Below are 14,751 nucleotides of genomic sequence, written 5' to 3'. Positions count from 1 at the left end.
GGGGGTGCTTTGCTGGTGACACTGTCTTCGATTTATTTAGAATTCACTGCACACTTAACCAGCATGGTTACCACAGCATTCTGCACCGATACGCCATCCCATCTGGTTTGGGTTTAGTGGGACTATCATTTGTTTTTCAACAGGACTATGACCCAACACACCTCCAGGCTGTGTAAGGGCTATTTTACCAAGAAGGTGATGGAGTGATGGACTGCTGCATCAGATGACCTGGCCTCCACAATCCCCCGACCTCAAGCAAATTGAGATGGTTTGGGATAAGTTGGACCGCAGGGTGAAGGAAAAGCTGCCAACAAGTGCTCAGCATATGTGGGAACTCCTTCAAGACTGTTGGAAAAGCATTTGAGGTGAAGCTGGTTGAGAGAATGCCAAGAGTGTGCAAAGCTGTCATCAAGACAAAGGGTGGCTACTTTGAAGAATCTCAAACATAAAATATTGATTTGTTTAACACTTTTTTGGTTACTACATGATTCCATATGTGTTATTTCATAGTTTTGATGTCTTCACTATTATTCTACAATGTAGAAAATAGTAAAAAATAAAGAAAAACCCTTGAATGAGTAGGTGTTCTAAAACTTAAGAACGGCAGTGGATACACAGACACACACACACATGCACACGCTAAAGAATTCGTTCCAAAGCAGGGGTACTAGGACCCCTGGGGGTACTTGGCCTATCCACATGGAGTACTTTAGAAGACTCATGAGACCATAGGCAGACTGGTCAAATCCACATGAATGGGTACTTCCAGGGTACTCCAGGCAGAGCAAAATGTAGTTGGTGGTTCAGTAACCGAAAAAGGATGGGAAACACTGTGCTAAAGTACATACATACGCTAACACACACACAAATACACACATTTGTTTTACTATCCTTGTAGGGACCAAACAATTGATTCCCTTTTAAAATCCTATTTTTCCTTACACCTAACCCTAACTCCTAACCATAACTCTTAACCCTAGTTGTAACCCTAAACCTAAAATAGCCTTTTTCTTTGTGGAGAACGGCAAAATGGTCCCCATAAGGATAGCAAAACCATACCCCCCTCCACTATTATATTTATTAACGAGACTCTGCTTGTCCCTCAGTGCCCTTTCTCAAGATGATCAAGATAATGCTCAACTTAAGATAGAAGACATCCTACAGATGGTAAGTATGTTTCAATCACACACATAAATACTATCTAGAATAGATGCTAAGCCATTTAATTTACAGGGATGTAGTGGTAAAATTATGTTGAGTCAGTAAATAAATGGTGATGTAATTTGGAATGCTGACTTTGGAGCAGAGAAGTCCGCTGCTCCACTTCATCCTGGTAAGACGTTGTCTAGAGACGTTGTCTTGATATAGTCTGTGTGAAAAGGTTGTCTCCGTAAGGAATCAGAACATATCAGTTGTATTGGTGTGTATTGTGGTGGAGCCTGTCCCCTGAAGACCCAACTAATACATTATTTCAAATACTTTAGAATGCATTTAGAAGTATTTGAAGTGTGCTTTATTTACACTGAACAAAATATAAATGCAACATGTAAAGTGAAATAAAAGATTGCAGAAATTTTCCACACGTACGAAAAGCTTATTTCGCTCAAATTACGTGCACAAATTTACTTACGTCCCTGTTAGTGAGCATTTCTCCGTTGCCAAGATAATCCATTCACCTGACAGGTGTTGCATATCAAGAAGCTGATGAAACAGCATGATCATTACACAGGTGCAGCTTGTGCTGGGGACAGTAAAAGGCCACTCTAAAATGTGCAGTTATGTTTCACTATATTGGATCATAAGGTGAATGCACCAATTTGTAAGTCGCTCTGGATAAGAGCGTCTGCTAAATGACTTAAATGTAAATGTAAATGTAATATATTGGTATCACTCCGCGGCGGAGGGATACATCCGAGGTGAGGATTTACAGATTTACTCCCGTGTACACCTGTGTACACCTGTGTCACTGTCAGGGTTGTGTGCAGCGAAGTAGCAGAGTCAAATGCAGGACACAGGTGTTGAGCGAAACACAAAATGTTTACTCAAAATCACAGCAAAAATCCACAAAGGGAATAACAAGAAATAACAACAACCACTAACGTAACAAACAATCACGGACAAAACAGAAATGAAAGCCAGAGGGTTAAATAGGGAACATAATAGGGGAATTGAAACCAGGTGTGTAATTATGCAGACAAAACCAAACGAAACAGAAAAATGGATCGGTGGTGACTAGAAAGCCGGTGACGTCGACCGCCGAACACCACCCGAACAAGGAGAAGGGCCGACTTCGGCGGAAGTCGTGACAGTCCCGGCTGGGGTCCTGTAACGCACGTCGTCGGGAGAAGGAGAAGAGGACCAAGGTGCAGCGTGGTAAGTGTTCATATTATTTAATAAAATACGCAACACTTGACAAAACAACAAACACGACAAACGAACAGTCCTGGAAGGTGAAACAAACACTAAACAGGAAACAACCACCCACAAACACAGGTGGGAACAGGCTACCTAAGTATGATTCTCAATCAGAGGCAACGATAGACAGCTGCCTCTGATTGAGAACCATACCAGGCCAAACACACAGAAATACAAAACAAGGACAACATAGAACACCAGACATAGAATGCCCACCCAAACTCACGCCCTGACCAACCAAAATAGAGACATAAAAAGGATCTCTACTGTCAGGGCGTGACAGGTCCACCCCTATATATAGGCCTCATGGCCGCGACACACATTCTATTTCATTTTCTCGGGGGACGTCCGTTTGGTTTGAGGTACAGACTTTCTGAGGCTCGCTTGGTAAGTCACTGGTAAGTGTAATATCTTGCGTGGAAGTATACTTACTGGCTGTTTGCAGCCTGGAACAGCTGGCCACATGGCCAGCCCCTCCTCTTGAGTGATCTGTATCTTCCGCCCGTGGTTTGTCGTACTTGTGTTTCGTTAGCGTTACACTATGACTCCGTGTGCATCGATTAGTATGGTGGCTCTTGCTGCCACAAACTGTAATTTATCTTACACAACTTGCCCACTAGCTTGTTCTATGTGTGTGTTGTAAATTGCTTTGACATGCTGCTCGGTTTTCTGCTAATTACCCTGCAGGGTTTTTTCTTCTTCTTTCCCCTGCAGAGTGTAAGAGTATGGTTATGGGCTTTCCACTACGTTGAGACATTACTTTGGAGTTCCTTAACGGAGTTACTCCATCATATGGTGCTGTTTTTACTGCTTGGATATTAAACTGGCTAGGTAATATTGCAGTTGGCGTAAAACAAAAAAACGAATAAATCAAATCCATTAACTGGTTGCTGTTTTTTTGTCTGCCTGTTTTTCCCACACGGGTAGTCCCTGTTTTTTGCAGAGGTACTGGATAATTTATCCCTCACCGTGTTCCTATTCCTCCAAGCAGGTCACGACATAGCTCTCCCAGGGCGTCTGACCCCTGCTCCGTGGCCTTGTTGACTTGGCTGAGCTAATGGCTTCCCTTTGTGACAGGTGTGATGGTGGCATCCCCCTGGGGATCTGCATACCTTGTGAATGCACTGCCTGGGTTTGAGCCACGTGGAGAGGGCGGTGGAGCCCCTACTGGATGCCTGATGTGGTGATCTCAGAACGCCTGCGCCTGGCATGATTGGAGGCCATGCGCAAGTGGGTTGGCCAGGCTCAGGCTGGGGACGAGCTCCCTCCCTCAGGAGTGGTGCTGCAGCGAGCTGTTAGTCCCTCTACTGGGCCCAATACCCCTCCCAGGAAGCGTGACCGGAGCCACCGCAGGCAGAGCCCATCTGCTGCCAGTCCTGGACGGGGGCAGGAGTCGGACCGCTGGGACCACCTTGAACGGAGGGCGCATGCCCTGCGTCAGGAGGTTTATAGCTTTGATGGTGACGACAGCTGTTCTCTGTTGGCCAGTGATAAGCTGTTCCTGGGGGACGATGCTGGCACTGTTCACCACCGCGAGCGGGGCTACCAGGCTGACAGGCCATCAGAAGCCGGCAGCAGGGCTTCATCGCCCCAGTGGCTCGAGAGGCTATGAGTAACCTACTCACTCGGGTAGCCACTGCACTGGACATCCACGTCCCGAGGATTGTTGATTCTCAATTACCTGGACGATTGGCTGATTTGTGCCCCGACCAGGAACCTGTCAGACAGAGACATGTTCCTGACCCACATCGGCAGGCTGGGCTTTACTGTAAATGACAAGAAGAGTTGTCTGACGCTCACCCAGAGGGTGGCCTTCATTGGCATGGACCTGTACTCAGTCCTCACAAGAGCACACCTGCCCACCAGAAGGGTTCAGGCGATCTTATCTTGCCTTGACCACTTTCGGCAGGGGCGGGTGTTATCCCTACCTGTTGGGCTTGCTGACGGCGGCCTCCCACCGGCAAGCACCACCATAACCGCCAGCTGCGGGTGACCGCACAGTGCCTCAGGGCATTGTTGAGGTGGCGCTGTTGCTCCTTTCTCTCAGGTGGGGTGGAGATGCTGAGGATGTGCCGCCGGGAGCTGGTCAGCACAGATGCCTCCCAGATTGGCTGGGGGGGGTGTGACCAAGGGCAGGTCGGCCAGCAGCCGTTGGCTACCCCCTTTTGAGCGGCAGGCTCATCAATACACTAGAGCTTCGAGCTGTAATGCTGGCCCTGCGGTCTTTCCTTCCACATGTGAAGGGAAGATATGTCCTGGTGAGAACGGACAACACCACAGTGGTGGCTTACATCAAACATCAGGGTGGACTGAGGTCCCACCTCCTCCATCTTATGATCTCTAGCATTTCTACGTGCAGTGCATGTACCTGGGTTCTTGAATGTGGCAGCGGATATGCTCTCGAGGGAGGGGCCGCCACCTTGGGACTGGAGCCTACATCCTCAGGTGGTGCAGCACCTGTGGGACAAGTTCGGGAGTGCGCAGGTGGACTTGTTTTCCTCCCTGGACAATGCACACTGCCCCCTGTGGTACTCCATGTCGGAGCCACCAGGGCATCTGGGCTTGAATGCTCTGGCTCATGGTTGGCCAGGGCTGGAGCTTTACGCATTTCCCCCTTTTCCCCTGATCCAGGCTGTGCTGGACATATTGCTGTCTCAGGCCGGGGGAACTCTGTGGCATCCGAGACCATACTGCCTCAGTTTTTGGGCTTGGCTGCTGAACGGCACCAATAGTCCATGTTAGGAAAACAGGAGGACGTAATGAACACCATGCGGAGTGCAAGGGCACCGGCTACAACCGCAGCATACCAGTTGCACTGGCGGTTGTTCTGCTCTTGGTGCACTGGTATTGAGGTTGTGCCCGAGTCATGCGGGGTGCAGTATGTCCTCCACTACCTGCAGTCTCGCTTGGATGAGGGCTTGGCAGCCTCTACACTGAAAGGGTATTTCACCGCTATATCTGCCCGCATGTGGGGTGGATGGACAGGCCAGTGGGGAGCCATCCCTTGGTCTCCAGGTTTATGAAGGGGGTTCGTCACCTGTGTCCAGCAAGGACCCGCTCAATGGAGAGCTGGGATCTGGATGTGATCTTGGCAGCTTTGGCAAAGCCCCCTTTCGAACCGTTGGAGTCTGCCTCTCTGAAACACCTCTCTATGAAGGTGGCTTTCTTGGTAGTGATTACTTCCATGAAGAGGGTGGGTGAGCTCCAAGCTCTTTCGGTAAGTTCTGAGTGCTACCGGATGGACCCCGGTGGGAGGAGTATATCTCGCCGCCCCAACCCTTCATTCCTCCCGAAGGTTCTGTCAGACAGGCATGTGAACATCCCTTTTATCCTGTCTGCTTACGACCCCCCGGCAGTGGTGGAGGAGTCTGGGCTTCCCGCCGGCTTGCTGTACCCTGTGCGGGCACTGGTTGCCTAGGTGGAGCGGACACGGTCCGTGAGAACAACAGACCAGCTCTTTGTATGGTATGGTGAGGGAGTCCTGGGGGCTGAGCTATCAAAGCAGAGGCTCTCTCACTGAATCGTGAACATGATTACGACAGCATACCGCCTGGCTGGCAGGCCAGTGCTGGGATCTATGGTGGCACATTCAACACGAGGTGTGGCTGCGTCCTGAGCTCTACTGAGAAGAGTGCCCCTCGCTGATATCTGTGCTGCGGCCAGCTGGGCTTCCTCTTGAACCTTTGCTAGGTACTATCGGGTAAATGTGGCACCTCCCTCTGCGGTTGGGTCAGCGGTCCTGGGCGTCGCCTCCCCTTCCGGGGACTGTGCCAGGATCTCCTTCCACATTGATGGCCCCTGCATCTTGGCTGGCCAGGTTCCTCTAGCACCGACTAAATCTGGTACGGGTATACCAATATATTGGAGTGATCCAATATAGTGAAACATAACGAAGGTTACATATGTAACTCCGGTTATGTGAGCTATATGCATCACTCCAATCCTCTACAGTGCTAGAGGCGCATAAAAAATGATGTTGAGAACGTGTGTCACGGCCATGGGGTCTATATACTGTATAAAGGGGCGGACCCCAGCCGTGACACAGGTGTACACGGGAGTAAATCTGTAAATCCTCACCTCAGATGTATCCCTCCGCCGTGGAGGGACACCAATATATTGGAGTGATCCATATAGCTCACATAACCGTGGTTACGTACGTAACCTTTGTTTTGTCACACAGCACAATGCCACAGATGTTTTTGAGGGAGTGTGCAATTGGCATGCTGACTGCAGGAATGTCCACCAGAGCTGTTGCCAGATAATTTAATGTTCATTTCTCTACCATTGTCATTTTTGAGAATTTGGCAGTACATCCAACCGGCCTCACAACTGCAGACCATGTGTATGGCATTGTGTGGGCGAGTGTTTTGCTGATGTCAATGTTGTGAACAGAGTGCCCCATGGTGGGGTTATGGTATGGGCAGGCAAAACTACGGACAACGAACACAATTGCATTTTATCGATGGCAATTTTAATGCACAAAAATACCGTGAAGAGCTCCTGAGGCCCATTGTGAGGCCCATTTGTTTAAGGTATCTGTGACCAACAGATGCATTTCTATTCCCAGTCATGTGAAATCCATAGATTAGAGCCTAATGAATTTATTTCAATTGACACATTTCCTCATATGAACTTTAACTCAGTAAAATCTTTGAAATTGTTGCATGTTGCCTTTATATTTTTGTTCAGTATAGATTGGAGATTGCACTTTTGAGAACTCCATTGCTTCTATTTTACAGGGAAAATAAATCAAGCTCAGCTCATGATTTGTAAAGTATTTGACATGCACCATGTGTAGCAACATGTGAACCAGGTTTTATCCCCTGTAGAACCACATTAGTCCACTGTGTCCTTGTGTATATTAGTTTATATTAGCTGTCAATAAGCCCAAAGTATACAGTTCATAGTGGAGAGAGTGTAGACATGGAATACTGTTCGTGGCACTTTGAAAATATATCAACCAATTGAATATTGGTTTAACAGACGGAGTGCCCCAAAGCAGAGTGTTTTGATTCTCTGTCTGCGATTGAGCTGGCTGAACAGATCACCCTGCTAGACCACATTGTGTTCAGGAGCATCCCTTACGAGTGAGTGTATATTCTAAATCAGAGAATAGCATTGTTGTGCTGTTCTTGTTTTTGCATAATTGTGGTGTGTTCTGTGTCCACCAGAGAGTTTCTGGGCCAGGGCTGGATGAAGCTGGACAAGTTGGAGAGAACTCCATACATCATGAAGACCAGTCAGCACTTTAATGATGTAAGATTTAAAACAGATCTATACTCTATACCAGACAGCACTTCAGATCTAAACTCATATTTTAACATATCTCTTTATCCCATCTTTTTTTTAACTCTGCCTCTTTCCCACCCCCAATTTCTCTCACCCCCTCTGTTTTGTCCTGCTCTAGATGAGTAACCTGGTAGCGTCTCAGATCATTGCCCATACAGACGTGGGCTCCAGGGCTAACTCCATAGAGAAGTGGTTGGCTGTGGCTGGTATCTGTCGCTGCCTCAACAACTATAATGGAGTTCTGGAGATCACCTCGGCTCTCAACCGCAGCGCCATCTACAGGCTGAAGAAGACATGGGCCAAAGTCTGCAAACAGACCAAGTCACTGATGGGAAGGCTACAGAAGACAGTGTCATCAGAAAGCCGATTCAAGAACCTGAGAGAAACCCTAAAAAAGTAAGAAGGAGAAAAAAAAGGGTGAAAGTGTGTCTCTGGGGATTTACTCCTCGATTATCACTAAGGACTTTGTGACAAGTTAGGAAAGCATGAATATTATGTGAATATTGATTGATGCATTGATGTATGTGCAGCTGCAACCCTCCGTGTGTGCCCTACCTGGGGATGTACCTGACTGACTTGGCCTTCATCGAAGAGGCAACACCCAACTTCACTGAGGAGGGACTCGTCAACTTCTCCAAGATGAGGATGGTAAAAACACACACGCACACAAACTCACACATGCATGCACACACACACACAGTCAATCACTCAGCCTGTATCTCTCTCATTTTGTCTCATGTCTCTTCTCTCTGTTCCAGATGTCTCACATCATCAGAGAGATTCGTCAGTTCCAGGGTGCGCCCTACAGGATAGAGCACCAAGCCAAGGTAACACACACTACACAGTCAATCAATGGAGTTGTTTTTTGTCACATGCGCCGAATACATCAGGTGTAGACTTTACCATGAAATGCTTAGTTACTTACTCTCTCCCAGGTTACTCAGTTCCTGCTGGATAGGACTCTGGTGATGGATGAAGACACTTTGTATGAGCTGTCCCTGAAGATTGAACCCCGCCTCCTTCCTGGCTAAACACACAGAAACACCACACAGTTGGTTTCACTCGAGCTGGCACTCTGTGGCACTTAGTATTCTTATTATCATCAGCTTGGTAACCATGGAACCGATGGACGGGAGAGTCCTGAGAATCACCTGGTTTAGGGTTCTTGTTACTTTAGCAGCATTGCCAATGAACAACTCATGTGAAGATGTGCCTTGCTTGTAAATATGTACATATCAAGATGCTGCAATAAACTGTATTAGTGTAGTAATAACTGTTATAATGACTTCCTGATGATCTTGCATACATTTATGCTATTTAACAGACGCTTTTATCCAAAGCAACTTACAGTCATGCGTGCATACATTTTAAGTATGGGTGGTCCTAGGAATCAAACCCACTGTCCTGGCGTTGCTAGCATCATGCTCTACCAACTGAGCTACAGAGGATTCACATTTCTCTGAAGAAGACTGAACCCAGTTAGATTTAGGTTTGGCTGTACCTGTGACTTCGAGAGGGAGAAGTTTAGCTGGCCAGATTAATGGCAGCTGTGGGAAGAGACTAGTGAGGAGGGACAGTGGCTGTCTCTATATTGTGCTCTACTGGTGAAGTGGTGGAAGGTCAGCCTCATATCCAATAGTGATTGTGAGCATTCCCCAAAGATTTTTCAAATCAAATCAAATGTTATTGGTCATATACACGTTTTTAGCAGATGTTATTGCAGGTGTAGCGAAATGCTTGTGCTTCTAGTTCCGACAGTGCAGCAATATCTAACAAGTAATATTTCACAATTTCACAACAAATACCTAATACACACAGTAAAGGAATGGAATTAAGAATATATAAATATATGGACGAGCAATGTCAGAGCAGCATAGACTAAGATACAGTAGATAGTATAGAATTAAGCAATAATGCCCGAGGAGGTGTGGTATATGGCCAATATACCACAGCTAAGGGCTGTTCTTATGCACGACGCATCGCAGAGTGCCTGGATACAGCCCTTAGCCGTGGTATTTTGGCCATATACCACAAACCCCTGAGGTGGTTTATTGCTATGATAAACTGGTTACCAACGTAGTTAGAGCAGTAAAAATAAATATTTTGTCATACCCGTGGTATACGGTCTGATATACCACAGCTGTCAGCCAATCAGCATTCAGGGCTCGAACCACCCAATTTATAATACAGTATTGTCACGCCTCCACCCGCTCCCCCTCCCTGATGCTCGAGCGCATCATTACGCACACCTGTCACCATCATTACGTGTCAGGCTCCCGCGCCTCGGCCGGCTCGTCAGGCTCCCGCGCCTCGGCCGGCTCGTCAGACTCACGCGCCTTGGCCGGCTCGTCGGGCTTCCACGCCTCACCCGGCTCGTCCGACTCCCATGTCTTGGCCGGCCTATCAGGCTCGCCGAGGTGGGATGCCGGGGGGTGAGGGGGGTACTGTCACGCCTGCTCCCCCTCCCTAGCGCTCGAGGGCGCCAGGCTGCCCATTAGTACGCACACCTGTCACCATCATTACGTGCTTCAGAGCAATATTGGCCTCTTTTGGACTCCTTCACTTTGTTGATTGCCTCTATATGTTTGTTCCTCAGTTTGTTCCCGGTGTCAGCATTAATATTGTTTTGTTTTCCCTGTCCTGACGCTGTCCGTGTTTTTTTCATGTCCATTATTTATTAAATGTTCACTCCCTGTACTTGCTTCTCGTCTCCCAGCATCGGTCCTTACAAGTATATACATATGAGATGATTAATGCAAGGTATGAAAACATTAAAGTGACTAGAGTTCCATTTATTAAAGTGGCCATTGATTTCAAGTCGGTGTACGTAGGCAGCAGCCTCTCTGTGCTAGTGATGGCTATTTAACAGTCTGATGGCCTTTAGATTGAAGCTGTTTTTCAGTCTCTCAGTCTCAGCTTTGATGCACCTGTACTGACCTTGCCTTCTAGATGATAGCGGGTGAACAGCCACTTTTCTCAACCGTGTAATGTGTAATATACAGTAATTTATTCTCCTCAGAGCCAAACAATATATAGAATATACATGTATATGGCTCCACTACTCCCAGTCTTTACCCAAATTGCAGGTTCAGCAATGTTTATTTCAAACATCTCAGATTCTGTTCTTGGGTAAAGGGATTTGAGCCAAACAATTTCTGCTAATTTCTGCTCACTGCTAGTGTGAAATACAGTCTTTAAAGTTACTAACAGCTTTTGTCTGAATATTTATGTGTTGTAGTTTATTTTTGGATGTGTTTATGTATTAGTATTTGTTTGATTGTTATCTGATTACTTGTTCAAACAGTATTATTAAAAAACCTGCACTATTGATTTTAAAGTATGTCAATAGATTTGTTTTACTTATTTTAATTTTGTATTTACTTTTGGCCATATTTTCCAAAAGGGAGTTACAGGTACAAAAAAAACAATTAAAGAAATGTATACAAAGATAACCCCAACCTATTCCTCATTCCCCACCCACCTCCCCGCATCCTCCCTCCCCACCCGGAAACCATGCCTCCCACCACGCCTATTTTTCAAATCTTGGAATGTTCTCAAACCAGTACTGTCCATAATATCGGTAAAGGTACAGATTCCACATTTGGACAAGTAGGGGGATGCAAAAGGCTGCCCTACAGATCGCAAGACATTATTGTGAAATATTGGAGTATGGGCATGCCATTTTGATTCCCAGTTACATTGTTATTACATTTTGCACCAAGTAGAAATGATGTGAGCAATAAAAGGACAGAAGCATAGTTTACATTATTTAAGGGACTTACAGGGCATTCAGAAAGTATTCAGAACCCTTCACTTTTTCCACATTTTGTTACGTTACAGCTTTATTCTACAATGGATTCAATTGTTTTTTCCCACATCAATCTACACACAATACCCCATAATGACAAAGCAAAAACGGGTTTTTAGATATTTTGCAAAACAGAAATGATCATTTGCTTAAGTATTCAGACCCTTTTATTCAGTACTTTGTTGAAACACCTTTGCCAGTGATTACAGCCTTGAGTCTTCTTGGATATGACGCTACAAGCTTGGCACACCTGTATTTGGGGAGTTTCTCCCATTCTTCTCTTTAGATCCTCTCAAGCTCTATCAGGTTAGATGGGGAGCGTCGCGTCGCTGTTATTGTCAGGTTTCTCTAGAAATGTTAGATTGGGTTCAAGTCTGGGCTCTGGCTAGGCCACTCAAGGACATTCAGAAACTTGTCCCAAAGCCACTCCTGCGGTCTCTTGGCTGTATGCTTAGAGGCTTTGTCCTATTGGAAGGTGAATTTTCGCCCCAGTCTGAGGTCCTGAGCACTCTGGAGCAGGTTTTCATCAAGGATCTCTCTGTACTTTGCACCGTTCAGCTTTCCCTCGATCCTGACTAGTCTCCCAGGCCCTGCCTCTGAAAAACATTGCAACAGCATGATGATGCCTCCACCATGCTTGACCGTAGGGATGGTATTGACCAGGTGATGAGCGGTGCCTGGTTTCCTCCAGACGTGAAACTTGGCATTCAGGCCGCAGAGATGGTTGTCTTTCTGGAAGGTAGGTTCTCCCACCTCTACAGAGGAACTCTGGAACTCTGGAGCTCTGTCAGTGACCATCGAGTTCTTGGTCATCCCCCTGAGGAAGGCCTTTCTCCCCCGATTGCTCAGATTGGCTGGGTGGCCAGCTCTAGGAAGAGTCTTTGTGATTCCAAACTTCTTCCATTTAAGAATGATGGAGGCCACTGTGTTCTTGGGGACCTTCAATGCTGCAGACATTTTTTGGTACCCTTCCCCAGATCTGTGCCTCGACACAATCCTGTCTCAGAGCTCTACGGACAATTCCTTCGACCTCATGGCTTGTTTTTTTCTCTGACATGCACTGTCAACTGTGGCACCTTATATAGACAGGTGTGTTCCTTTCCAAATCATGTCCAATCAATTGAATTTACCACAGGTAGACTCCAATCAAGTTGTAAAAACACCTCAAGGATGATCAATGGAAACAGGATACACCTGAACTCAGTTTCCAGTCTCATAGTAAAGGGTCTGAATACTTATGTAAATAACGGAGCAAAGCAGATATTTTCTGTTATAGCTATGGCTGAGGGATTGGTATATAGTATTTTAATCATATTAATGATCATATTAAGCAAAATTAGTGCTGTATTCACATCTCCCAAATTAACCTTTGTGAACAGCTGTATTTATAATTTAGAGCAATAATGGACCTAATTGATTCCAAAATGTTAAATGGACGTTAGGAGGATACCATCCCATCCAGGTGATTTGTCTGTATTCATGCTATCCAATGTCCTTTTGAGGTCTTTGAGAGAGATATGGGCTCCCAGCGAGGTGGCTTTCTCTGTTGAGAGAAGAGTTCTTAATTCTGTTAGAAAGGACTTAGTCTGTGGATTTACAATCAGAAGAGTATCGTTCTTTATAGAAGCGGGAGAATCTTTGATTAATTTGGTTTCTGATAGTAATTCCCCTGCTTCAGATTCAATAGTTGCTATACACTGAGTGTACAACACATTAAGGACACCTTACTAATATTGTTCCTTTTTTCCCTCAGAACAGCCTAGACTCTACAAGTTGTCAAAAGCGTTCCACAGGGATGCTGGCCCTTGTTGACTCCAATGCTTCCCACAGTTATGTCAAGTCGGTTGGATGTCTTTTGAGTGGTGGACCATTCTTGATACACACAGGAAACTGTTGAGCGTGAAAAACCTTTGCTTTGCAGTTCTTGGCTCAAACCCGTGTGCCTGGCACCTAGTACCATACCCTGTTCAAAGACACTTCAATATGTTGTCTTGCCCATTCATCCTCTGAATGGCACATACAATCCATGTCTCATTTGTCTCAAGGCTTAAAAATAATTGTTTTAACTGTCTCCTCCCCTTCATCTACATTGATTTAACAAGTAGAGATCATAACTTGACATCAGTAAGGGATCATAACTTTCACCTGGATTCACCTGGTCAGTCTATATCATGAAAAGAGCATGTGTCCTTAATGTTTTGTAAACTCACTGTATCAGCTAATTGATTATTACTGCGTAATTTGTTAGTCAGTAAACGACTGGGACGATTAACGATTACGATGAAAGTAATGGTTGACTCTTACTCGATGGATGGCAAATTCTGCTCTCTGTCTTAAAACCTCTAACGCCTACCAAACCCGGATCCGGGAGCCCCCCCCCATCACAAAAGCTGACTAGCATAGCCTAGCCTAAAGCCACAGGGATATCATATAATAAAATGTTCCTGAAATCACAAGTCCAAGACACCAAATGAAAGATACACATCTTGTGAATAAAGCCATAATTTCTGATTTTTAAAATGTTTTACAGGGAAGACAAAATATGTAAATCTATTAGCTAACCACGTTAGCAAAAGACACCACTTCCATACTCCACCATTTTCTTACTGCATCAGTAGCTATCACAAATTCGACCAAATAAAGATATAAATAGCCACTAACCAAGAAACAACCTCATCAGATGACAGTCTGATAACATATTTATTGTATAGCATAGGTTTTGTTAGAAAAATGTGCATATTTCAGGAATAAATCAGAGTTTACTATTGCAGCCCCCATCACAACTCTCACTAAAACGACTAGAATAACTACAGAGACCATCGTGTATTAGCTAATTACTCATCATAAAACATTTCTTAAAAATACACAGCATGCAGCAGATGAAAGACACAGATCTTGTGAATCAAGACAATATTTCAAATTTTCTAAGTGTTTTACAGCGAAAACACAATATAGCCTTATATTAGCTTAGCACAATAGCAAACATTACAACAGCATTGATTCAAGCCAAACATAGCAATAACGTATAAACCACCAAATATATTAATTTTTTCACTAACCTTCTCAGAATTCTTCAGATGACAGTCCTGTAACATCATATTACACAATGTATATAGAGTTTGTTCGAAAATGTGCATATTTAGCGGCACAAATCGTGTTATACAATGAGAAAAGTAGCCAAGCTGCCCAGAAAATGGCAGGAGAAATCTTTGAAGAGGCACCTAATCTAATCAGTAACT

At 45.3% G+C, this 14,751-nt stretch overlaps 1 protein-coding gene across 6 annotated transcripts in view; it reads left to right on the top strand.

Moving 5' to 3' along the window:
• LOC129813647 (ras-specific guanine nucleotide-releasing factor 2-like) overlaps nt 1-11,041 on the top strand; it is a 42,403-nt gene extending 31,362 nt beyond the window's left edge. For 3 of the 6 annotated variants that reach the window (XM_055866038.1, XM_055866029.1, XM_055866021.1), the window contains 7 exons: nt 1,107-1,167; nt 7,399-7,502; nt 7,587-7,671; nt 7,823-8,100; nt 8,235-8,352; nt 8,463-8,531; nt 8,640-11,041. In XM_055866038.1, the coding sequence (XP_055722013.1) occupies nt 1,107-1,167; nt 7,399-7,502; nt 7,587-7,671; nt 7,823-8,100; nt 8,235-8,352; nt 8,463-8,531; nt 8,640-8,735 (811 nt within the window). In that variant the 3' untranslated portion in view covers nt 8,736-11,041. Of the gene's footprint in view, nt 1-1,106; nt 1,168-2,194; nt 2,354-7,398; nt 7,503-7,586; nt 7,672-7,822; nt 8,101-8,234; nt 8,353-8,462; nt 8,532-8,639 lie in introns of those variants that run through there. The other 3 variants (XM_055866047.1, XM_055866057.1, XM_055866066.1) reach the window with 3 other exon arrangements.
• Nucleotides 11,042-14,751: the final 3,710 nt, after the last annotated feature.

This window comes from Salvelinus fontinalis, chromosome 2 (genome assembly GCF_029448725.1).
Source record: "Salvelinus fontinalis isolate EN_2023a chromosome 2, ASM2944872v1, whole genome shotgun sequence".
In the NCBI taxonomy this organism is placed as follows: Eukaryota; Metazoa; Chordata; class Actinopteri; order Salmoniformes; family Salmonidae; genus Salvelinus; species Salvelinus fontinalis.
This window is presented reverse-complemented; position numbering and strand designations above follow the sequence as displayed.